The sequence below is a fragment of the Heliangelus exortis genome, chromosome 19, assembly GCF_036169615.1.
Source record: "Heliangelus exortis chromosome 19, bHelExo1.hap1, whole genome shotgun sequence".
Lineage (NCBI taxonomy): Eukaryota > Metazoa > Chordata > Aves > Apodiformes > Trochilidae > Heliangelus > Heliangelus exortis.
The window spans coordinates 3,236,383-3,262,813 of record NC_092440.1 but is presented as its reverse complement, the minus strand read 5'-3'; the positions used below and the strand labels follow the sequence as shown (position 1 = coordinate 3,262,813).

Below are 26,431 nucleotides of genomic sequence, written 5' to 3'. Positions count from 1 at the left end.
CGTCCGTTTTTTCCCCTTCAAGAAGATGTCAGAAATGTCTTTAATATAAAGCATTCACAAATGGTCAAGAATGACCGTCAACACACTTTTACATTTAGGCCAGCGTTGGGATGCTTAAGCTCCTATACAGTTGCTTGGAAGAAAATGTCTTAATGTAACTAAATATCAAAGGTCACTGAAATCAGACAGTAAGGGAGGCACAGGATAACTGTTAGTGAAGTGCTGCCAAAGCACAAGGCTTACCCTGGACTCCCTCGTGAGATCCCCTCCAAGGCGCAGCTCCAGGGCACGGGCTTTACTCTCGGCCTCACGAGCCTTCTCCTCCGCTGAAACACAAGGTAAAAAGCATGATATCAGCCATTCAGCACAGAGTATGGTAAAGCATTCACCTCAGGCAATTTCCAGCCTTTGCTGGCCTGACATGTACAAGGGTACTAAGCTAACACAGAAGGGTACAAAATAAAACCTTACACATGAGAAAGCATCACTGACTTGCTCAGAGGTTGCAGTCAACGCTGGCCTAACAGCAAGGCCAAGCATGTTTAAAGGAGGAAGTTCCATGAGGAAGGCAGGGAGGAAATTAAAAGAGTAAGGATGTAAACAGTACTGCCTGCTCCACCTGGAAGCATGAAGGCAGAGAAAGGCTCTCACAAAACAAAGACTGAATTCAGGCTTGAAAAGGGGTTACATAGACAAAATTTCTTGCAGAGATGAAGGGAAAGAACTACTCTCAGAAATGCATTTATCTTTGGTAATTTTTATATTTTGCCCAGAAAAAGACAAACCTGCACTACACACAAAATACGATATGTGTATGTGCAAGAGGACTAGAAGAAATGATAAAGCACAGGTTACAAGAATGGCGATGGGCACAGATACTATTTGGAAATAGAACCAGGAGGTACTAAGGGATGGTGTGGCTGTCAGCAAGGAGAGCAGCAGGAGGCAGAAGCACAGCCTGTGAGCCAGCTCACTCCTTGCTCTCCCAAAAGGGAGACAGACGAGGCTGTGAGATGCCCAAAACAAGGAAACACAACAGTGGAGGAGCAAGCTTGCCTAACATTTACAGAAGATGAAGTAAGCAAGAAGGTGACAAGATGCTACTTGAGTGCTGGAGGTTACCAAGCACTTCCCCAAAAACCAGTGCTCATTTGCCAGCAAGAAGGAATCCAGATGCTGTATCAGACTGGTTATCTACTGTCCTCCATGCCATGGTCAGTGTTACTTCTGGAAATGCATATTTTTGCTGAGTGCCAGTTATGGGAATGCACACAGGCACAGTCAACTTACTTAAGATAATTACAAAAAAAATCCTTTCCTTTCTGTGCAGTGTTACATTTGACTTTTATTCCACTCCTTCCCAAAGAAGCATGCTCTGAGGTTCACAGCAGCTTATCAGGAAAATCATAGCCAAACTGTACTGTGCAACCACCTTCATCAAGATATCTCTTGCTAGACGTGAAAACACAGTGGTTTGGACACAATTTTGTGAAACTGCCAATGGCAAAACCTGAATGTCTCAATACAGGATTTTGCCTTGGTTCAGAAATACACAGAAAGCAGCTGATGGTCTTTCACAGCTACCTTGCCCAGAAATGGTACTTTTTTCTTGGGTCCATTCACTACTTAGGGATTTAGATACTACAGCTTATCACATGAGACAGGAAGTCAGTTCCGAGGGAATGAAGAGTGGCTTTTCCTCATCTTAAAATACACGCATGTCTTCAACTCCTGAGTTGTGGCCCTTTTTGGATATGCCAAAGCCACCTCCCCAATAGCCATAGCTACCCATCCTTTTTTCATTTCCATCCCAAGAGCTATTTTTTGGTTATTACAAGTTTTGGTCAAACAAGATCTATTTCCAGTGACTCATCAATGCCCCAGTAGAGTTCTACAGTATCATGGATTCCAACATATGCCTGGCAGCCAGCCACAGAGTACTGGAACTGCAATTATTTCAGCTGAGATCCACAGTTTCTCATAACTCACCCACATTTTTGAAAGAGAAAACCATTGCCTGGTGAAGATCTCCCCTAAGACCTGTGGGCATCCTCAAGAGAAAACATGCTGAATATGATGAGAAATTAACTTTTCTATCAACAGGAGAACAAGTGAACTTGGTTGCTACAGATTAAATTGATTTTCCTAGAAGAAATGAGATCTTGTCTGTTGAAGCTGAGGTTGAAGCTATTAGAATGTTTTAGTCCCAGCGGCTTCATGCAATCAGATCTTGCAGAACAGCCTGAGGTCTGCCATGAGTTTTCACCACACTCTTCAAAGCCACTCAGCACCTGAGGCAGAGGGCTGGCTTAGGTGGTTAAAATGAGTTCATGTTTCCACGTCAATGGTATCTCTTATTAGCACTGGCACACTGGAGACACTAAAGCTCACTTTTTAAACATCACAAAGGCCTCATGGACTGCTGCAAGAAAAAAGCCTCTCTAGATCACACTACTTGTACCTTCTTGAAGGAAACGCAAGTGTGTCCTGGACACTTGCTTTGGCTACAGAACTCACTCAAAAAATAAATTCATATACGAGGACTGAGGCACAGGATAAAATCTGTTTAAATTTCATAGTTTTAAGTCTATCTTGTTATGTGTTTCATAAAGAAGGAACAGGGAACACGACAATTTACAATTCCATTTTGCTCTTTAGCTTTGGGCAAGGTCAAATTCCCACTGCCCTTAATGGCCCTGCGCAGGCTGAATGTGACACCATCACTTGTGTATCTGAACTACATGCACACATGCCTGCAGCACTCTCACACAGGGAGAGGACACATGCCTCTGATTGATTTATTAAGCTGATTTATGAAACCTACCAGAAGATATAGATTTCTCCTTCACTATGGCATTCCCCCATCAGGGGTTAGAGAGACCACTTAGAATGTTAAATGTGTGAATTTAAGAAAGTTCTATGCTATACTTACATGGTTATGGAATTTCTATATGCTGATTATCCAATAATGTTAAATTTGGTTTCTCGTGAGGACTACAGGACTTAACAGGAAGGGAAGGCTACATGGAAAAAAGGTGTCTTGAAGGGGGAAAAAAAAACCAAGAAACAAACCAGGACTCACTTGTACACTCAGACTGATCACTTTACATCAAGTGACAGAATAAAAACCTATTTTTTTAACAACTGCCTCAACAGGGAAGGAGCAGAAGGAGAAAAGAACAAAAAGCCAATGATGTGCAAAAGGAGGGAGCAGAACTGTGGGGTAACAGGGCAGTAGCCTTGTCAGGCTTCATATGGAGCATGAGCAGAATGTGACTCAACAGGCAATGCTATACAAGTATTGTCCAGAGGAAGTGATCCTAGGGAATGATGTGCATTGCTTCCACTGCACAGAATTAAGTCTGGGTATTCTGTAAGCACCTTAATAACTAATTTCCTGAGCAACTGTAATGATCATAGAAGTGAGCAATTTCAGGTCATATCCTACACGGCAGCATCTTTCAGCCTGTTCTTGCAAAACCAGGATGCACCAAAGACTCACCTATCCTTGCCATGTGCTCTGCTTTCTTCACCTCTTGTTCTGCACGGGTCTTGAAACGGTTTGAAGTATATTTGTACATCCTGTGATGATTAAAACTTATTAATTAGCAAATTCAGCAGTAAGGTCAAACCAGGATTTCATTACTGTATGAGAGAATAAGGTCTCCACATGATACTCTACTCTTCTTAAAAGATTCAATACATAGAGAAAGATGTTTATATCTCAGGAACTGGGTATTTTTGGATGCAGCTAGGCAAAAAATTTTTAAGTCAGGTGCTTTAGTAATAGCAGCAACCACATTAGCCAGTGGGGGTGAAATATATTCTTGTAGGAAATCGAAAGGTTTAGATGAGTAACTTCTTCAGAAGCAAAAAGGGAGAGTAAATATCAAAAACCTCAAAAACCTCCCATTACAGAAAAGTAACACTTTACTTCTCCTACAGTGCCTGACACTGCCCATCTCCATGCAGGACTCTCTTGCTTTCTCTCTCAAAGCCTCTCTGTGGCAGAACAACTCTCTGAATGGAGCTTCAAGTTTTGGCTCAAAGTTTCAAGACATTTCTCTATTGCTACACAACCTTGACAATATTTGACTCACAACCTTGTAAATTGTGCTTGAGTTGCAGTGGCTTGTTTCACCTTCCTTATATCATAACATCATCATAAATGCAGATCACAATCTGCCTGACAACTGCAAAGGTAAAGAGGCAAATGTGTAAAGGAGGCAGAAGCTCCTGAGTCACCTCTGTGCAGAGACATGTAATTGGGTAAGAGGAGATGACACCAAGAAGGATGATCAGAGCCTGCAGGAACTACAACCTCCTTAAAACACTGGGGTTTGGATGTAACAAGAATATTCCCAACCCAAGTAACCTATTATGAAAAAACAAACCTCTCCAGCATTTAGCCAAATCACAAACCACAAGAAACGCTGGTTTTACAGAGAGAGGCAGAAACACATAAGGATGTGGGGCTTGATTGACCAGCTCATTACTGTAGGAAAAACCAGACTTAGATTCCAGTGAGATACAAGATTCCATCAAACAGCAGATAATCTAGGAGGATCCATGAGAAATCACCTTCCATAAATGAAAAATTTCATTTAGGTATGTTTCTGTGGGCAAGCACACATGGATATCTATACTGATGTCAGTGTCTGAGCAACAGAAATCCCTTGTTTCTAAATCCAGAAAATTCATACCACAAGCACAATCCAATTAAATACATTTCTGCATCTTCTAAACTAATTTTCTGCTATTCATAAGGATTTCCTCACCAAGGAAAGAGCACACAAGTCCCAGCTCTTCCAGAAATCAATAACTGCGTTCAGAGACACAGAGTCAGCTTTTACATGGCTACCATCTACTCAAATCTACTTAGCAATTAAAGCTACCTGGGGCCAAGAGAGAGAGCACATTCTGAAAACCAGACTGGTTTCAGCATGTTGGCATAATAAAATTACCTCATCCACATCCCACCTGGTTTTCCTGAGGAGGGGAGGAAAAAAAAAAAAAAAAAGAAAAAAAGGGAAGCAGGGTGATGCAGAACTATTTCAACATGCTCAGCTCATGAGTCAGGGCAGTAGCTGAAGGGAACTTGTGGACAGCAGGGTGTCCCAGACAGGCACAATGGGCTATCACTGTGCCTAACCTCCTGCTTCACTTTCTTTCAAACACCAAATGACTTCAGTCACAGACAAGAAAGCAAGAAAGACCCCATTCCAGTGGTCGGGAACAGCGTATCTACCAAAGATGTGCAGAAACAAGTCAGACAGAAAAGAAGCCTGCAGTATGTGACAGTAAAATGCACTCTCCCATCTTCATTACAAATGCCTTGGAGTGTCCTAATGAAGAGACTCCCTTGCTTGTGGCCTGGCTACTTCTACCTGCACAGCCTGCACTGCTGAACAAGCTCAAATAGTCAGTAGAGGAGGTAACAGAAGGATGCAGTCCTTCAGGAGACAAAAGTCATTCTCAGAGAATATCATGGTATTACACTGCAAACACTGGTGAAGGATCACCACAAAATCAGCCTGTCCCTGTCACCAGAATGTAACAGGTTTGAGAAAGGTATGGAGAAGCTTCCAGAACGAGCAGATGACAAAAGGGAAAAAAATGTCCTGCTCAGGAAACAGAGTGCAACAGCTACAAAACCTTATTTTTCTGTAAAATCACTCAAATATCCTAAAGCCCACAACGGGTACCAGTTCCCACATTTTCATTTAAGAAGCTGATGAAACTATGAGCTTGACAGACAGAACAACTGTAAGCTGAAAACTGCCAGGTTCTTAGGGCAGCAATCAGTGGTGTGACATTCAGATTGCAGTTAGTAAAAGTACCAACAGGTTGACATTCGGCCCATGCTGTTGAACCACTACTGCAACCCAAAATGCTGATTTAAAACAATCTACAAATACTCCATAAAATACTGTTTTATTATGATACATTATGTTAAGGTGTCTAGATTGCAGTCTGTATACTCCCAGGGACAGAAGAACACTATTGACTCAAGCAGATTTAAATACATGTTTTCCTTTCACATCCCACTTTTATAACCTTCTCCAGTTCCTGTTGAACCAGCTGGCAGCACATCACAGATCACCTTCCATTTTTTCCCTTAAAGGGACTTAAAAGGAATATTTCCCAATTTCCCAATCCCTATTCAAACCTAGATCAGGTACATGTAAAAGTTAATTTTCAAAGCAACTGTTCCAAAGTATTCAGTCTAGTTTCTTTTCAGTAACACTTGGTAACATCCAGGATATGTATTTGCTTGTCCTACTTAGAAAAACCAGTTACCTATTAGATTTGTATAGTTACGGAATTCTGACCAATTAGTATCTTCATTCCCTACTTTGCTCTGACAGGGAGCCAAATGGCACAAATTACTCATGTGATTTCCAAAGACATTAGAGACATTCCACTATCTACCACTTTTTCCATGATGTCAGTACCACAGTCCGTTCTCTTAATCGCTTCTGTGGTTTTATGCAGGATACACCCAGAGAGTAAAATGCTAAACCTGTTCTGTAAAGGAAAATCTAAAAGTCCCAGAAGCATGAAGGCTTTGGGTCTTACCTGGGCTTGTACAGGCAGCAGGAAAGTCGCTTGGTTTGTACTTTGTGTCCATTTATGAAGATCCTCATTCTGGGATCAATATAAAGCACAGCAGTGTAGGCACGGAAGGAGCGGCGCTCAGGCTTTCTGCAACAGAGGGGTGATTACAGAGCATAAGCAGTTTGTTCAGCATTTACTCATAGGACTACCAGCAGACATTCATAGAATCATACAGTTTTCAGGGCTGGAAGGGACCTTTAAGATGCCAGGGTTCATTCAGTCACAAAATTGAGCATCAGCTTAAGAGCAGCAGACTCACAACCAGCTGTCGTTCAGAAAAAATTATCTCTGATGAGTATAGAAAATTAAAACTATATTTTAAGGCTCCTTTATTTTAAGGTGCCAAAAGAAGGGTGTCAAGTTTGCTCCAGTGACTAAGTTGAGACAAGCCAACAGAGGCATTGACAGCAAATTCACAACCATAATGCCTGCAGGCCGTTTAGATGCATGAATTCCAAACTGCTAGAGAACTAAAGATCTTCTTAATTCTCCACATCACCATAGAAAGAAAAGCTTTTAAAAACCACACCCACACAGTATACAGTCAAACCCTACACATAATCCAAGGGACTGTCATGCCCATTATACTTACGTTCCATCTGGGGATGTTTCTGCCATCTGAATGTCTCGGGGGTCAGAAGTAACATCCAGCTCTGGCTCTCCATTATCCATTAGCTTGAGGTTAAAGATGATCACCAGGGTACCTGAGCAAGTAACAAACTGATCAGGTGAATCCCAGCCAAACCCCAAATACCATATCTGTGACAACACCATCCATACATACCGTTCTCACCACGGATCTTCTTAAACTGCTCCATCACTTCCTGTTCTGATTTGAAAGGGGAATACTTGTAAATTAGCTCTGTCTCAACAGTAAACTTCTCCATGTTGTCAGTCACAGGCACCCTGTTCCGGGCACTCCAGGTGGGCAGGGGAACAATGACCTGAAAATTACAAAATACTTGTGCTTGAGCACAGAAATACTTCCATGTTAAGAGTGTGGATACAGAACAACAGTGCCTGAATTAGGTGTTAAGATACACAAGTTTCAATAGGCAGAGCCAGACTGATGTTTTACTTTAAAAAGTTCCAAAAGAAGAGACATGCCTGGAGCTTATGACTTGTGGGTAGCAACTTCAATCACACCTTCAATTCTCTGAAGAAAATCAAATCAAAGCAGTACATTTGAAACTCCAATTCTGTGATAAAAAGAAAATGCAAGTAGCCTAGGCATGTCCTGAGCTCAGTATAAGTTACTTTAAGTGATTGAAATGAGCTCTTCAAATATGCTGTAGTTTAGAGAGACCTCTCAAGCAGAATTAAACCCAAAAGGAAAAAAATTTCTCACAATTTGCAGAACCTCTACAAGTGTATCACAAAGAGGGAACCATGCACTGATCCAACCAGAGTAGCAACCAACATCTGCACAGCTTCTTCTCCTGAGTACTGAGTAAATTGACAGTGTTCATCATATTCATCACAACAAAATACATGCAAACCTCATCAATGCCTTCTTCCTCATGGAATGTCCTTGACAAGAGGAGGCAAGTCATGGTGTTGTCTTTCTTTGTGAACAGGATAAAATCCTTCCCAATCCGCATGGAACCCCTGGAAACAGATTTCAGGCTGTATGTTACACCTGATGCTCAACATTTTCTGAAAAACAGACCACATTATTGAGTTTTCTTCCTGTTGCATTCAAATATGAGATGCCACTACCAGGTAAGGCTGAAGAGGAATTTTAACAGCAATACCTAATTCCTTTCAAAAGGTATCTCAACCAGGACATTTTCATAATGTTTTGAAACTTTTAACACAAGTCATCAATAAAAGGTGCACACGTACAGCAAGGCTTTGCAGGCATACTATGTAGAAATTTAAAAAAATAATAGGTTTTTTTTTAAATTTAAAAGAGATGACTAAGGTGAGGTGTCATAACAATCTTCAAATATGACAGCAGAAATGTGAAAAAGCAACTTTAAACTTCATTTCACTGTACACAGAATGAATAGCTGCAGACAAGTTTCTGGGAGACAGACAATTTATTTTCTAGTGTCTAACTCAAAAGACGAACTGACACTTTAGTTAATGCAGCTTATCAGCCAGCTGTCATAAAAAGGGACAGTCCCATTTTTCACCCCAAACTCCTATCCCCAGTAGTGCCTTCCCCATGTTTTCTTTTACCCTATTACCTCACTTATAAAAAAAACCTAAAAGAAAAATTACCATTCCATCAAAAGAAGGATTAAGTGTTCTGTCAGCTCAGTTCTCTTTAGATGAGCTTAATGCAATACCAAAGCTCACCTTTCACATGTTTAGGCTTCTGTCTGCATTTCTCTGATGTAATATAGTATGTCTCTTGCTCAAGGTTAAGAACAGGCAGAATCTGTCCTGCACTGCAGCTGGATCAATAGTTTCTCAAGATCCAATACATCCCCTTTTTCATTCCCTTCCTTCCTCAATAGAGTTCCACAGATTTCCCCAAGAGGATACACACAATCAACCCACATGGAATAGCATAAAGCTGAACAGTCAGCCATAGTAAGCCATAAAAGCCCTTTAACTTCCCCAAAGACATCAGTCTCAGCAAACACTTGCATCTTCCCTAGCAAATCCCCTCTAACCAGTAAGATTTCCTTCCTGCCTTTGTTCCTCTGCCACTTAATCCCATGCCTCCTCTCATTCCTTCCATCACTTCCCTTCTTGCATTTGTTTGGTTTAAGATAAAAAGAAAAGACATAAGTCCATCTGACAACTTTTCTAGCCAGAGGTTGCAGCACTATTTTGCTCCAATTTTGCTGTCTGACTTCCACAGGCCTATTAAGGTTTTGTTTCCTGCTCTATCATTTTTTGTCTCCTCTGTATCCTCTGCATCATGCAAAAAAAAAATGGCAAAACAGCAACATCGGCTTTGGATTGGGTCTTCTGCCACTGAAAAAAGGCAGCAGATGTTCATGGAGGTTCTGCCTACCAAACTATATATATCTATATATCTCCAAGGAAAACCACATTTAGTATATCAACTCTAACCTCCATAGTCTCAGGAGGCTGGCTTTTGTTATACCTACGATTTCAAGCCATTCCCATACTGCCCAATTTGGGTTGACTCAGGTGATCGCTTGGCTGATTTACCAAACTGAATAACACTGGCAGCTTCATCTGGAATGAGAGACAGGGAACAAAAAGTCTATTTTAATACACACACATGTATCTTTTATCTAAAACTTACTCATCGCTGTTAGTAGCACAGAAGGACTATAGCATGGAAGAGGCTGTCAGCCCAATGAAATCTCATCCTGAAATTCTACCATACAGACCTATAAGACACACATTGCTGGATGGCATTTACATGATCAAAGGCTTTGTATAGATGCCATTGTGCTGACAAAAAGAGTTCCAAGTTTCAGACTAGCCTAGTGCTCTGAGCAAGCTGCACAAAGATGTTTCCTTTTAAAAAAAAAAATGTCCACAAGATGATCTCTTGTGTCCACCACAGTTACCAACATGCTAGTGAACCAAACAGCACCCTGGATACTGCAGCTCTGCTGTACTCTGTGTGCTGCTGACACCACACCCTCAAAACCACGGGCATTAGAGCATAAACAGTATTACAAAATAGGTCTTGAATTCAAGGTGAATATTACTTTTTCTTCATGGCGTTGAATGACACTATGATTAATTATTGCACTAATAAGACAAATGCTAATTTTCATAGCAGATTGCTGGAGGGCTGACAGCAGGACAGCTGTGGGTGAAAAGGCAGTACTAGCAAGTACCACAGCAATTAACAGAGTATTTAATTAGCACAGGACAAAATGAAAGGATGTGATATCTTTGCAACTGAGAGGCTGTCATTTTTAGCTCAAGCCTTTCTATTGTTCAAGGGACAAAACCTTTTAACATCATCCATAGGATGGAACAACTCCTCTCCCTTCCCCCAAGAGATAACAATTGTTTCACATGGTGTTTACTGGGAGAAATGAAACGCAATTCCAGAGACAGGGAACACAAACTACCTTAACAGGAAGGCTGACAACAATTGCAGCCCTCAAATGCATACACAAGCTGTCAGGGAGCGTGGAACATCAGTCACCCAGCCAGGAGGCTGAGCCCCTGGACAAGCTGGGCTTAAGCATACACAAGACTTACCCAGGTCCACTAGTACTGACACTGAGTTTTTACAGTAAGAGGTTTAGTATTAGTACAGTTGGTCTAACATGGAATCACTAACTGGGTGTCAGAATTCCATTTTCCATTGAAATGTCACTCAGATCTAAAGCCACAAATTACAAGGTGAAAATACAGAACAACTATGCAAGCACCTCACTGCCTCAATTTAGTATGTTCATAATGGAGGTCCGTAACTATTTCAAAACCAATTTTTGACTGGATGAGAGCACCTCTTCCTTTCCTTCAGTATACTATAGTATTTTCTGGGCAAAGAAAACATTAGATTATTTCTTATTTGGAGATATGATAGTGTTATTACTATTACTTTTATTACTGTGTTAGTTTTACAACCTGGTCAGAAAAAGTGATAGGGAATATTCTAAGAAAAGAAGGCTACTAGAACTCTTGCTATAAAAAAAGTTGTATCAAGAACTATTATAAACAAAACCTCGAGAAGCCTGAAGAGGGAAAAGAGTAATTGTCCAAAGCATTTCCTCACTCAGAAAAGGAGACCATATGGTATATTACTCAATGCTGGCTGTCCAAGAACATGTTGTAAAAATTCTTTCTGGGCAGAGGGTTGAAGATGATGCTGAGCAGAGGGGACTTCTTGAGAGCAAGGGAGCATGTCTCTGCTCCAGGCTTTTTATCTCTGAGAGAGATTTAATGTTCGCCTCCTCCCAAGAATTAAGATACAAATGAATTTTTTTTCCAGCTTTTTTGATTCAAGGCTCTGAAGAGCATTTCACTTAGGGCTATTTTAGTCACACTGTTTTGATTTTGTGGTGTCTCACAGTACTAGATTTAAAAAAACAAACAAACAAATAAACAAAAAACCTAACAATAAACTCCCTGGCAACAAAAAGAAGGTGATGTGATCTATGCCAAAGAGAGAAGAGAAAAAACAATCCAAAGGAACTTATTCAAGGTGGCAGGCTGATCTTCAAAGCCCAAGAAAAGGAATCAAGGGCACAGATGAAAAGCCTCCTAATAAGAAACTTCAGGGATGAAGAACTAAGGGATGGAGCTGTTCTGTTCCTGACTGTTGATCCTCCAGGTTAGTTACAGCATACACCTGAATGGCAGAGAGGCTGTTACAGCAGGAGTGATGGCTGGCACAAACAAGACAATGGGATAGAAAGAACATACAGATCTGAAAAAAGGTACCAGAAATATTTGTGGGCCAGTTGCCCAAGAGGCTTGGCCGTCCCACATGAATCAGCTAAAAATGTATGCTTTAGGTGAGCTTGACTAATTACAATATGAAAACCTAATTTCCAAAAGTTAAGATACTCACCTCTCCTTGAAGACCCCCACTCTTGCACAATAGAATTTTAAAAAAATGTACCTTTTAAGAACACATGGATACCCTACATCAATAAGCTTTAAGATAAGGGATTGTAAGCACCAGTGAAAACCTCTTGAACAATGAATATGCTAAATATGTTAATTTACAATGTATAAATGTGTGAGTGTTCCAATGTTGTACGTGCCAGCTTTGTGGGAATACTGACTCAACTCCATAATGCAGCAAAACAGTTTTCTTTTGGCCAGATTAGTTTTCTGCAACTGAAGAGGTGAACAGTTTGATATATAATACTGTGTGAAAGAGCCAGCGCAGAGGCAGGAACAATGCATCCAGGCATGGAACATGCCCCTTTCAACAGAACCAAGCTACTAATTCAGCTTAAGCCATAACATGAAACCTATTTGAAGATGCAAATTTAACTTCTTGTGACTTACTTGAATCCATTCCTGTTCCATCATCCAAAAAACACAGCATAAATCCACCTCGTAGGTCTTCCCGTTGCTCTACAAGAGAAGAATTATTTATTACTCCCACAGGGAAAAGGTAAAAGTGCCATAAAACAGAATCAGGGTTCATGACAGAAGTAAAACAACAAATAGGACTTTCACGACCCCAGCATGGTTCAGGTCTAAGAAAAAGCACTAGATTTTTTTACAGAATAATTAAAAACTTATCCTGCACTTTAAACTGTAAGTAAATATACAGTACAAGAGTACAGTCTAAAAGTGAGTTTTTAAGCACCCAGCACCAACAACTACTCACTTTACCTGACCTCAGCTGGAGGCTGATCTATGTGCTTGCCCGAGTTATTCGCAAAGACACAATTTTTTGAAAGATAATAGGCACTGGTGCATAGGATAAATGGTAGAATCACAGACTCGTGCTTAGGCTGGAAAGGATGAGAGTCAGTAAACCTAACAGTGCAATGTCAGTCACTAAGCCTTGTCCTTCAGCACCACATCATTTAAATACCTCCAGGCCTGCTGACCCAAGAACTTCCCTGAGCAGCCTGTTTCAGTGCCTCACAACCCTTTGGCTAGGATAGAGTTAATTTTCTTCATAGTATCTGGCATGAGGATGCCAGCTGAAAACAGTGTTGCCAAGGCAGAGATGTTTTAATTCCTGCTGAGCAGTGCTTACACAGCCATAAGGCCTTTCCTGCTCCTCACACCCCACCAGTGGGCTGGGGGTACACAAAGAGCTGGGAAGGGACAAGACACTGGGAGAGCTGACCCCAACTGACCACAGGGACATTCCAGACCATAGGACTTTGCACTCGGCTATGAAAGAAGGGGAAAAAGAGGCTGGGGGAACACTCGGCTTTATGGTGTTTCTCTTCTAAAGTAAGCAGCAGGTGTGATGGGGTGCTGGGTTTCTGGGGATTACACACCTGCCCCTGAGGGAAAGCAGTGGATGAATTCTGTCTATGGCTTTGCTTGCTGTACTTATTACACTATCTCTATCTCAACCCCCAAGTTTTCTCAGTTTTACTCTTCCGATTGTCTCCCCCATCCCTCTGTGGGGCAATGAGTGAGTGGCCACGTGAGAATTAGTTGCTGGCTGGGGTTAGACCACATCAGTTCTTTTGGGCACCTACAAGGGGCACAAAGGTTTTGAGATAATGTCAGACTTGAATGCATTGTGCTACATAAATTTCTAGCTGTTGTTTCTGTTTATCTATTAGCTAGCAGCCTGCTTTTTGCATTTACTGCTTGTTATAATGCTGATAGTCTGACTCTGTTGTGCCTGGGAACATTCCCACAACAGCAATGGCCACTGCCCCGGGGCTGGCAGATGGCCAGGACATCACCAAGGTTTCTGTGCTGCTGTACTGAACAAGTTGGAACTCCAGTATGAACTTGAGTTGAAGGGACCTGTAAATGAGACCACATGGGAGAAGGACACCTTGCCCTGTGCCCATGGATAAGCTCATGCCAGAGCAGGTACACCTCGAAGCAAGCACGGCTGTGGCTATGTCTGTGTTGCAGCAGATACACCTCTGAAGGGATTGTGACCCAAGGGTAAGTCCATGCTGCAGAAGGCACATCTTGAAGCATCTGTGGTGGTGAATAAGTCCATGCTGCAGCAGGTACACCCTGAAGCATCAGTGATTGTGCATGAGGTCATCTTGAGACACTTCAAAGTGTGTGGCCATGGATAAGGCCACAACAGAGCAGGTAGGAACACTCCTGGAGGAATTGCAGCCATGGGTAGGGTCATACTGGAGCAGGTTTACAAAACCACCACACAGTGAAGAAATTGTTCCCAACCTCCAATCTAAACCTCCCCTGGCACAATTTGAGGATCTTTCCTCTATTTCTATCACTTGTTTCTTATCAGAAGAGATCAACACCCCCTGGCTCCAACCTCCTCTCAGGCAGTTGTAGAGAGCTAGAGAGGGAGAAGGTCTCCCCTCAGCCTCCCTTGCTCCAGGCTGAACACCCCAGGTCCCTCAGCTGTTCCTGGTCAGACTTGTGTTCCAATTCCTTCCCCAGCTCCCCTGCCCTTCTCTGGTCATGCTCCATCCCCTTAATGTCCTTCTTGTAGGGCAGGACTTGGAGGGGGGTGCAAAACTGAACACAGTAATGGGCACAAACACCCTCCCTCACTCTTATTCTACTAAGTACGATATGCATTTGCAGCCTCAAGTTAACTACTGGCTTAGCTGCCAACATGCAAGGAAGCAACAGCAGTGACTTACCAGTGTAAATGTCTATTCGTGTGGCATCTGCATCTCTACAAAGCAATAAAAACACAATCAGTATTCAAAGGTCAAATAGAAACGAAGTGAAAATCCAGGCACACACAGTAATTTCCAAAATCAACTGGCTGCACAGATCACAGTCCACAAAGGCCTAACAGCCAAGTACTAGCAGACAAGTTGACAGACATATTCTACTCTTTGCCTACTTGAACCCTAACTCCAGAACATGCTGCTGCTGCCACAAAATTGAACCTAGTAATAGCATTACTGGCTTTTCACCAAAAAGGGATTAACAGTCCAGGATCACCCTACTGCTGAGCCATATGGTTCACACTGGACTCCCTTGCTTTCTAAACTCCTTCTCAGGGAGGAGTCTGTGTGCAGCTGGATCCAGTCTTAACCCTCAGCTGGGAAGAATAGTTTGTCACAGATTCAGTTTGTTGCAGCTTGAGTTGGTGCCTCCAAACAGGGACCCTGCCCAGACCAGTGCATTTTAAGGCCTCACAAATATTTAAGTGAAACCCTTCATACACTGTGCATCCTTGTATGTATTTGAAAATGGAGCTAATAAAGCACTAGTGCTCTCTTCTCAAGACCAGTTTCAACTTTTTTCCATGTAGACCATCACATACCCTTGGTTTGCTGATCATAAGAATGCAGCTGTAGTGCTGTAATAAAACCCTACTTCCCAAACACCAAAATCACTGTCCTTTGAACCTCCACCCAAGTACAACTGCCTCCTCCCTAGAAGACCAACCTCTCTTTTGACAGAGGAGGAACAAAGTTGAAGAGAAAACCATCCATTACGCTCAAAAATGCCACATTTAATTACATTGTAGCAAAAGTGAAAACAGCAACAGTGCACACACACAGGGCTGATTGCCTACACAGAATTCTTCCTACACAGAAAGCTTCCAGTTTCAGCTCCTCACATTACAAACAGCATAGTGTGACAATTCATGCTTGACAGAAGATGATCTCAAAATATTTCCACAATGCCACATCAGAATATTTTGTGAAGCTCAGAAAATAACTCTGCAATGCCTGGGATGCAGCAATTGCCTGGATTCCTGCATGGAAACATGGTAATTGTGGCCTAAACCCCATGATTTCCAAATACAAAGTCTCCTCTCAAGTGTCACAGTTGTTCTCATTGGTTTTGGTCTTATTTTCAATATCCCACTCCTGATTTCATTTTCATCCTACCACCACACTTAGGATACGAAGATCCAAGGATTATCTGAGTATCTTGAGAATCCCAGCTCTAATGATTACTATTGTACAAATTTCTTTAAACAAAAAGGCAGAATTATTTTTTCCTTAAATCTACCCCCTGTCTTTTAATTATTTCCTCTCTAATCTGTGTTATTCTATGCTATGATTCATCCAAACTTACCTTTTCAGAAATAATACTTTTTTTTTTCCCTGTTTTTTTTTCTTTAGGGGGTAGACATAGTTGTACAAGATGACCAAGGGTAACATTCATATTAAACTACAGCAAAGACTTCTACTTTATATTTTCATGGTCTACTACAACTCAAAATTGCTCAAGATAAGCAAATAGACTAATGAAATCTTAACTAAATTTACCTTAGGAATCAGGCAGCCTCAAGTACATACCTGGCATTATCTACAAGTTCAGCAAGGGCACCGAATAAAAACTCATGGGTAGTTCTGCAATGAAACAGAATCAGCAGAGTTACACTGACACTTAAAATGAGACCTTCAAATAAACAAGAATCTCAAACACGTTTTAGACAAATCCAATTGTATGTCTGTAACACCAGTATCTCCAGCCACTGACAGCAGACTAGAAATTAGCTTTTTACTCTCAGAGGCAGAGATGCAGCAGACAGACTACCCTGTGAAGACTCTAATTCAACAAACCACTGCTCAGTATAGTTTAAAAAAACACTGCATGGTAAACAGACACAATAGAGAAAATTATTGAGGTAGGGAACCAGCCTATGAGCCAGTCAACAATTAATATACATCACAGAATGGTTTGGGTTGGAAAGGGCATTTAAACCCATCTAGTCCAAGCTCCCCTTGCAGCAAGCAGGACATCTTCAACTAGACCATGTTGCTCAGAGCCCTGTCCTACCTGACACCAAATGTTTCCAGCATGGGGCATCCACCACCTCCCTGGGCAACCTAGGTCTTGTTTCACCACCCTCACCGTAAAAAATTTCTTCCTTCCATCTAGTCTGTATCTGCCCTTTTTTAGTTTACAACCATGACACCTAATCCTCTCACTGCAGGCCCTGCTAAAAAGTCTGTCCACATCTCTCTTCTAGGGTTCCTTTAAGTATTGAAAAGCCACAGTTTGGTCTCCCTGGAGCCTTCTCTTCTCCAGGCTGAACAACTCCAACTCTCTCAGTCTCTCCTCACAGCAGAGGTGCTCCAGTCCTTGGACCATTGTTGTGGCCTTCTCCAGACTCCTTAATTATTCACCACATTGCCAGGTCTCTTCATGGCAAGTAAACACTGCCTATATGTAAAACACAGACAGATGAGGATTATGCATAAGGTCCACCTTCCCCATGCACATATTCACTTTGCAAAAGTTATTTCTGGCAGGAAGAAGCTTCCAGATCCTGGGAGACTTCCAGTAGCTGCAACTGCTTCTAACCCAGAGTCTTCTGCCATGATGGTACCACACCACCACCTTCCAAGCTCAATGCTAAAATCACCTATTCATGGGCCACTCCTGCACAATCTCAAATCCATGTTTAGTTTCTGGCCTCTTAACTTTTATAACCAGCATCCATTTGAAAGCTGTTAGCTATGTGCCTTAACCTTGAGAGAAGATACATGGGGAGAAAACCTAAAGAGAAAAGCTAATAAAATTATTACAATGCATTGTCTGCCAACATTAATGTAATGTGTCCACTGACTGCCCAACTTCACAATCTATCTTCAGAATCTAACAATTTTAAATGTAGATAAGCCACATGTACTCCAATATTAACAGCAACTACAGGACCTGGAGAAACAGTTGCTAGAAACTGTTGCTCCTGTAGGATGCTCAATGAAGAGACATCCTCAGAAACTGTTTTTATCTACACGTTTCAGTTTGCAGGAAACCTCTTCACATACAGCCTGCTTCCACTGCTACACAAAAAGGCCAACAAGGCAAGCAAAAAGAAAGTAATTCATATTTTCAGCTTTCAAAGAACAGATCCACAGGTACTTCCCTCACAAAATATATAGCTGTCCATGATGCTAATAATCCAAAATGAACTTTCATATCCATCTTCAGTGTCATGATACCTACTCTATCAATGCAGCTCCAATCAGAGGAAAACACCTCAGCTTTCAAAGTCATCACCAGAACCACAAGAATGGAGATTTCCAATTCTGCAAGCTCCCATTTGTCCACGCAGAGGCAAAAGACAGAATACAGAGGTGTTTTGAAGGCTATTTTTCCAATCAGAAAGCTTCCACAGAAGCTCAAACTTTGTATTCTTTCCTTTGAGCAGGATTTCCTGTGCACAGACTTGAAGTGCTTCCTTAACTTTACCGAGTACTTACTCAGCTTCACAAATCAACATTCCAGAAGTTTATTTAGGAAGTAACCAATGTCAGGAAAAACCCAGCAGCAAATGGATGCTTTGCCACTAGTAACTATGTTTCACCAGCAGCTTTTAATCTGCAATTAAAGAATGCTTCTAAGTAAGAAAAGATGCAAATAAGATTTTAAAAAGGGATTTCCAAAGAACGATATTGGAACAAAATAGCTGAAAATGTAGATGATATGAAGAGAGGCAAGAGAAAGCATGACTTCCACAGAGCTTGATCCCATACTCAACTTGTACCTGAATCTACCAACACTGGAATGTCTTGTGCTGACAGGCAAAGTGAAACCTTGCTGTAAGCAAGTGAAATCCACTCCAGCTCTTTATCGCTACCAAAAATATATATGCACTATAAATATCTTCTGTTCAGAGTATTAATCTCAACACTTACCTTGCCAATATCTAATTAAAGCCACATGAATTGCTTTGGCCTGATTCAATGAACTCAGCTTAAAAAAAAAACCAAATAAACATGGTCTTGCAATCCCTGAAATACTTAACATACACTGTTATCAACTGATGACAATTTTCTCCCATCTCTAAAAAAAAACTGGGATTATTCCACTCGCAACATAAATTTGAAAATCATGAGGCAAGCTGCTGGTGAAATGGAGTTCACAAGAGCTTGCACATAACATGGAAACACCTAAGTGTGACCTAGATGGGCATCGTCAGAGGCACAGTAACCTCCACCAATCACAGCACTTGAAATACAACTATTACTAGTATACAACTAATTAAATGACACATGAAACTGGGGGGATCTTAGCAAAAAATTATCTTGGTAGAAACAGACTGGCTTAGACCTTCCTACAACTTCCAACTTTCATTCCAGATAGCTCCATGAAGGAGTGCAGACTTGACAGGGAACAGAACAGAGAAGTCAACTGCTGCCAATTTATCAAAACCTGAGTTCCAAAAGGTCAAGTCAAACAACTATGTAGAACGTGACCAATTTCAAACACCTCCCAAACCAACTGCTTGCAGTAACACTCCAAAGGAATAAAACCTTATTTTGTGGGCAGTCCTAGAGATCATCGATGTTTAAACACAGTGGGGGCTCCCGATGCTGCAAAGTCAGAGAAGTAACTACTTATGAATGAAAGACATAAAACTTTATTTTTGTTTTGGACACATCTGGGAATATCTTTGGCATCTGCACCAGAGGCAAGAGCTATCCTGCTGGTACTGCACTCCATTTCAGGCCAGAACATAAAACATGCACAAGAAGAAATGGAAGAGCCTGGGGAGTGGGAAGATGTTATTGGTCTGTTATTACCAGTATTCCCCTGGCCATTCTGAAGTCTTTCTATTTGAGTGGCCTCCTTCCACTCCAGCTGTATTAAATGAGACAATTCTAGTTACAGAAAATACTCAAGTTCAATCACAAACTAAATCCTACCTACCATCAGAAGACAATTTCGTCTGTTCAACTTTTAACAAACTCCTTCAATTTTGCATTACAAATATCCAAAATCTGAAAAACAGAAAAAGTTGGTTGGGCTCAGATGTCTTTTGGAGACTGAATGGCTCTGAAGTACCTTAAAAGTAGCAGCATTTGATTTTTAAGGAAGAATATCAAGGGCAACAGGTGGCTCTGGGAAGTCATAAAACCCATGGAGGGGTAATTTTCACATGCTGAAACAGTGATTTTCTTTCTAGGATCTAAAAGAACTTTCACATTGAAATGTAAAATGGTTTGGCCTGGAAAGGACTTTTAAGCCCATCTACTCCTATCCCCTGCAGCAAGCAGGGACATCTTCAACTATATTGTATTGCTCAGACTGAATGCATCCACCACAGCTTTGAGCAACCTGAAAAACTTCTTCCTCTTATCCAGGCTGTATCTGACCTATTTTAGATATTCATAACCCTTTGTCCTATCACTACAGGCCCTGCTACTAAGTCTGTCCCCACTCAACTACACGTCAGGAAAAGCTTTTGAAAAAGAACAGAGGTATTTTAATTTTTAAAAATGGCAGCTCAAGTAATTGAGGTATATGCTGTGAAATGTGCCACAGACATGGAAGCACTAAGAAGCTACCAAAAAGATCTACTGAAAGTCCTCAAGTTCAGGGACTGATAAACAGGCTTCTGGAAAGTATTTCAGACCAAGTACTCTGCATGAGACATAGTAAAACTTTTCCTACAGAAAGTCTCACAAAAGGATGAAGAAAAAAAAATTCAGATCCCTTCTGCACTTCAACAGATAGATGGCTGATTTTTAACTGGAATTTAAAGAACTTCTCCCTCCATGACTACCAGAACATCTTTAGCAGTGAAATGAAACTTTTCTGAGATGGTATGGTTTTCCTCAGCAAGAGAGGACAGACAAATAGAAAAGATATTGTCTCCATTATCAAAGTTACACACTGTTCTTGGGTTGGTTTTCATTTGTTTTTCCTCCCCCTCACTTTTTTTTTCAGGGGAGCTGGGGAGTTGTTTATTTGGGTTGTGGTTTTTGGTTTGTTGTTTGGGTTTTTTTGCTTTTAAAAACTACTTCCATTTTTTCCATTGCCATTTGGCAATGGAAGCATTTGGCTTATGTGCTGATTCCCATAATCTCAAAAGGCTCTTATTCACATGCATTAGCTTGCAGCTCCTCCTAAACATTTTAATGTACTTATGTACTGCAGACATGTAGCACATCAGAAGTTGATCATCAGCAGAACAGAAATCATGGTGGCAACATGAAGTAGCTTTAATGTTTAATACTTCAGGGCAGCAAGAACACATCAGCCTTTTCTACAGCACAGACATCTTCTCATGAAGACAGCCAGAGTTCTGGTGTTCTGCAGGCCAACACAAGCTGCTGACAGAGCTCTGCCATACGGTCTTCCTATCTGTAAAAACATTTGTTTTCTGCAGCTGGACATCAGAATTTCTCAAATCAACAACAGCAACAGGAGCATGACTCAGTATTGCCCATCATCTTCCAGCACTTCAGTTCACTCCACATGCAGTGGCTTCCAGCCAAGCCAGAGAGACACAGACCCCAGGAGGATACCAGGCTGTTACTAGAGTTTCTTTTCTTGTACAAAACTGGTTAACTTCCCTCACCATGAAAAGCAGGGGCTCATTCATAATCCTCTTGACATATCTGTGAGATTTGTCTTGGTTCCTCTTGCAGACATATCTTGGGTTGCCAACAAAATGAGTCAGATCCACTTTGAAATCAAGTCACCTGTGTTTCTGTGTATCAGAAGTCTTCAGGCTGCTGCAGACCAGTGCTGGTCTTCACACATTGAAAAGGGAAAGCAAAACGATAAACCTGCACTTTATTTCTTCTTCTGTGATGGTAAGGGTAAGGGTCAACTCTTCCACAAAACATTAGAAGATAACCTTATGCTGGTGACCAGCTGATCAAAATCAAGAAATGCCCAATGTGGTTCATGTTGTTCTTCCAGGTCATTTGGCCAGAACAAGCTGTTGTGCTTTAGGGCCAGCTGGCAACTTAGCACCACATGGCTGCTCACTGAATCCACCCTCCCTGCCCCAGTGGGGTGGTGAGGAGTATCAGAAGAAAAAAGGAGAAACTTGTGGGTTGAGACATGAACAGTTTAATAGTAAAACACAAGAAGAAACAGTAACAATACTAATAAAAGAATATTTGAAGCCAGTGATGCACAGTGCATTTCACTACCTGAAACCTGATGACCAGCCCATTCCTAGAGCTGCAATCTCTCTTTTTCCCCCTGCCAATTACCCCAGTTCATATACTGCCATCCACTTGGCTGGTTGGGGTCAGTTACCCTGGCTGTGTCCCTCCCCAGTTCTTCATGAAAGTTAACTATCCCAGCTGAACCCAAGGTCTTTCTTTTAAAACTGTTGTATACAGGGCACTACAAGGTTTACGTGCAATAAGCAGTTCTCGGATGGGTGCTCATCCCTGCTAAGCACCTTTTCTTGGTGACACTTCCCATTTTCTAGACATGCGCTTAGAAGTAACCCATTTTAAAGAACTTTGTCCCTTCTGGGTGAGATATTTTTTTTAGAGGATTCATCAGTGACGTGCAAAAGCCACAGCAGCTTCAAAAAGCTCGTCAGAAGAACGTCATATTCTGCTTGAACCACACCTGCACAATATATTAGGGCACCGATGTAAGGACGTGCTGGGGATGGACGGCAGCCTCTACGGCCACCACACGTGCTCCTCCAGAGAGCCGCGGCCGAAAGGCTGCACCCTCCTCTTCCCGTGAGCCCCTCCAGGCCTCGCCTCTCACGCAGTTACCAGCCCGCACTACAGCGATCGGGGCCGGCAGCAACCCACGAAGCTCCCGGGCCGGCCTCGACGCGGGGAGGGGGGTTGGTCTGTCCTGCCGGGCCACCGCGGCCTCGCCCGGGCCCGCCCATACTCACCTGCCGACCCCGCGGCCCAGGGGCGGGTGCGGGCGCTGCCGCGGGCACCCAAGCACCGTCCCGCCGTGGCCCTGCCCAGCGGCCACCGCCCCGGCGGCGCGGTACTCACGAGTTGGTGTGCAGGTACTCGAAGGTGAGCTGGGCCCGGTTCAGGATGCTGTAATTGGCCATGGCCATAGCAGCGGCCGCCGCTTTGTCTGCGCCGCGATGGCGGACGGGCCCCGCAGCCGCTCCCGCTCCCGCCCCCGCCCCGCGGTTCCAGCCCCGGCCGCGCGGCGCCCATTGGTGGGGCGGGGTCACGTGACAGCAGAGCGATGGCGCGGGGCGCTGCGGCTTCTCCGCGGCCGCGTGACGGACGCTGTCGGGCGGCGAGAGGCGGGAGGCAGCGGGCGACTGCGGCGCGCGCAAGCCCCGCCCCGCGGCCGTTCGCGTCATCACTTGCGTCATCCCTTACGTCATCCTCCACCGGCCCCTCCCAGCGCGGCCCGAGGGGTGGCGGCGGCAGCGGGAGCGGGAACCGGAGCGGGAGCGGGGGTGCCGCTGGGTCCGCCGGGCAGCGGCAGCAGTGCCCAAGCTTCACGGCTTGAGGCAAACCCGCTGGAACGATGCGGTCCCGCCTCCGCAAGGGCCGGCGGGAAGCGGTGCGGGGAGCACGGGCTTTGCGCAGCCCCTCAGAGCCAGGAGGCGGCTGCGGCGAGCGAGGGTAGCGCGACCGAGCTGACGGTAAAACGCGGGCACCGGGGAGGAGCGGGAGGAACCTTCCCGTCCCCCGCAGCGGCTCCTTTGAACGGGATGTGGCGCGATGGAGAGACCCGGAGAGCGGCTGCCTGGGTCCTGCGTCCGGCAGTGCCGACAGCGGTGAAAGGTCCGGGAAGTCATTGTGGAGAACAGAGAGGGTTTTATAAAATCTTAAGTCCCGTGCCTTTGATTAATCTTGAAATTCAGTGGGATCGAGCACAGCGGGGCTGGTGCCTTGTATCCTGTGCACGCTTTTCCCTCTGCCAAACCACAGGCTGGACCCGGGAATCCTGAAGGCCGGAAATACTTTGCCGAGCACTTGAGTTGCTTAGTGGAAAAACATACTAAATGCTCTTTCTGAAATGGACTTTAAACAGAATGGGTACCTCTCCTGCGTCTCGGATAACAGGAATCTTTAATGACCCAAAATCTGAAGGAATTTAGTCTGTGCAGAAACTGATGTGGTGTATCTGAACTTTGTGGTAGAAAGTTAAATTTAATCATATAATAATCATGATGGGCAAATGGCTAAAATCCGAGCTTCATATTTGAGTTACTTGCCTCCCATTTTGTGTGTGAAATGGGTCCCCAGTGGCATGCAAGCCAGAGCTTTGACCTGAGGACTTCACTTCTCAGCACAGCACTGAGGTTTGTCCTCAGTTCAACCTGTTCAGATCTAAAGATTCCTGCAAGCCAACATGCATGTGTGTGGCAACTCTTTTAGGCCTTGTCTCTGACTGGCTATGCACAACAGAACATTAAAGCTGCAAAGGAAAGCATTTGGGAAATTACTGGCAGCAGCTGTGTTTAGGTGTCATTAGGTTTATGACAGAATATAATGTATCTACTTGAGTCTTTTAAAGACTAAAGTTTATCTGTTGTGCTCAGCTTTTATTTCATCATCTTGCAGTCAATATTGAAAGCAGATGTCAATATAAATCCCATCAACACAAGGGCAAAGTAACTATGCAGATACATGATCCTAAGGAGCATCAACCCGAAGCTGTGCTTCTCGTCAGCTTTGCGCTCTTTGGTACTTTGGGTACCCTCTATTTTCCTAACAGGAACTTTGTCTTCTTATCTTGCCTTTGGGGGAGAACCAGTGTTCCTTTTCCTGCCACTGGAGAGGTTGGCAACATAAACAGAGTACTGCAGCGCTCTGGAATGTAGCAGTTGGACACCTTTCTGTTGCTCTTGTGGGATCTGACCTGCTACTAGGACTGGTTGGCTGAATGCCAGTCCTTTCCATCTGGCTCTTGGGAGAAGACCAGTACATTGCGGTTCCATTTTATTTGGCTAGTCCCAGGCAGGAAACTACTCTTTTCCATCCCACCATTTGGTGGTGTTGAATTCCACATCTTATGTTGAAACGAAAATTTTATTCTTATAGTTTCCATAGTTGTTCTGATGTAGGTTTCAGACATGTTTCTGACTTCTCTTCGGTCTTCCTTGCCCAAGTCTTGAAAGGATTATATCATTGTTCACTGGCCCTCTGAGCTGCCAGACACTATTCCAAGGAGTAATTAAATTAATTTACCTTTGGATCACAGCACAGTTCTACCGTTGGCCACAAAAGAGCTAATCTTTGGTGGAAACCAGTCAGTGGACAGAGATAAAATGCTCTCTTTGCCTCCACACCACTGATGCAATCTGCCGAGTTCACAGTGCTTCTGAGATGGAAGTCTTCACACTGTAAACTCACATTTTTCCTCTTTGGGGGCAACACTTCTGTCTTAGAAACTCTCCAAACTTAATTTAAATAGTTCTAGATCTCTTACACTGATTAGAGCAGGCAACTTCATTTCTTTTTTCCATCTGCTACCAGCACCATTTCCCTGGGTCTGTGCTGGCATGCCTGCCCTCCTGCCAGCTGCTGCCTGCACCTTGGACATAAGACAGAAACTGCTGTGTGAGAATGATGTGAAGGAGCCCATGAGAAGCCAGTAGAAGAGGAGTGATGGTGGCATCTTACAAGAATTGAGCTGACAGACTTGGAAGAGGAATGAATGGCATGAATTGATCTTTCATTAGAGATGTACAGTTTGGCCTACATTTCCACAGGGGTGCTGAAAAGGATGCAAATCCTGGGGCTTCCTTCTTTCTAAGCTCTGTATGACATTTTTAGTCACCTCTACCAACATGCAGGCTTCTTAACAAAGTCACTAACTAGCAGATTTTTTTTTTCATGAATAAATAGTTCTCTTTGTCTCATTATTTGAAATGTGTGGACTGTGTTACTTGTGGGTTTTGGTTCAGTTCAGAGTCTTTTCAGACCAGCCTGATGGATGGGCAGCTCAAGTAATTTCGGTTTGGCAAACTTGTGAGCAACCAAACCAAAAAAAAAATGTGTAGTGAAAAGCTTGTGAAGTCTTATGTGTGGATCTGTCTTAGAAATAGCATCAGAGTACACCAAGCTGTGATACAAATGAAGAGGCAAAAAGCCATATGACCACATCTGGTACAGAACATGCTTGGGGAGTGCTAGGGAGGGAGAAAGGTTCTACAGATTCTTCCCATTAAAACCTCTCTCAGTGGTGACTGATAATAGATAACTGTTCCTCTAGTGTGTGCTGTGAATACTACCAAATGTCATCTCTAAAAGGGTTCATCTCTAAAGTTAGATACAGGCAAGTACAAGGTACACCAGAACCCTAGGCTGCCCTTCTGTGTTAGTGAAATTGATAGAGTAGGTGGGCTTGGCTGCCTTGGTGGTAGAGAATGAGGAGATGCATAATATCTTCTGTGCCATGGGATAGTTTGCAGGAACCTGCTTAGTCTGACAGTTGGAAGCATGAAGGCAAGAGGAGATGTGAAGAGCAAAAGGTACCACAGCATCAGACCATAGCAAAAAGCTTCCAGTCAGCCCTATGTTGGTACACAGCTCCAGAGGCTGTCCCCAGCCTAAGCAGGGACTTTCAGGAAATGTGGATGTTCTCAGGAAGAGGGGGGAGGGTA

The 26,431-nt window shown here is 43.1% G+C and overlaps 2 protein-coding genes across 10 annotated transcripts in view; one reads left to right on the top strand and one right to left on the bottom strand.

The window, feature by feature from the left end:
• The window catches only part of MORC2 (MORC family CW-type zinc finger 2), a 37,749-nt gene extending 14,770 nt beyond the window's left edge, over nt 1-22,979 (bottom strand). For 3 of the 9 annotated variants that reach the window (XM_071763679.1, XM_071763683.1, XM_071763684.1), the window contains exons 1-11: nt 22,848-22,977; nt 16,422-16,475; nt 14,799-14,833; nt 12,532-12,600; nt 9,687-9,777; nt 8,118-8,226; nt 7,403-7,562; nt 7,211-7,322; nt 6,580-6,705; nt 3,503-3,582; nt 244-326 (exon numbers count right to left, since the gene is read on the bottom strand). In XM_071763679.1, coding sequence (XP_071619780.1) covers nt 244-326; nt 3,503-3,582; nt 6,580-6,705; nt 7,211-7,322; nt 7,403-7,562; nt 8,118-8,226; nt 9,687-9,777; nt 12,532-12,600; nt 14,799-14,833; nt 16,422-16,475; nt 22,848-22,915 — 987 coding nt within the window. In that variant the 5' untranslated portion in view covers nt 22,916-22,977. The other 6 variants (XM_071763685.1, XM_071763688.1, XM_071763680.1 and 3 more) reach the window with 6 other exon arrangements.
• Nucleotides 22,946-25,690, top strand: LOC139805357 (uncharacterized). The gene is made up of 2 exons (XM_071763695.1): nt 22,946-23,603; nt 24,387-25,690. The coding sequence occupies exons 1-2, from the start codon at nt 22,946-22,948 to the stop codon at nt 24,644-24,646; spliced, it is 918 nt and encodes a 305-aa protein (XP_071619796.1). The 3' UTR covers nt 24,647-25,690.
• Nucleotides 25,691-26,431: the final 741 nt, after the last annotated feature.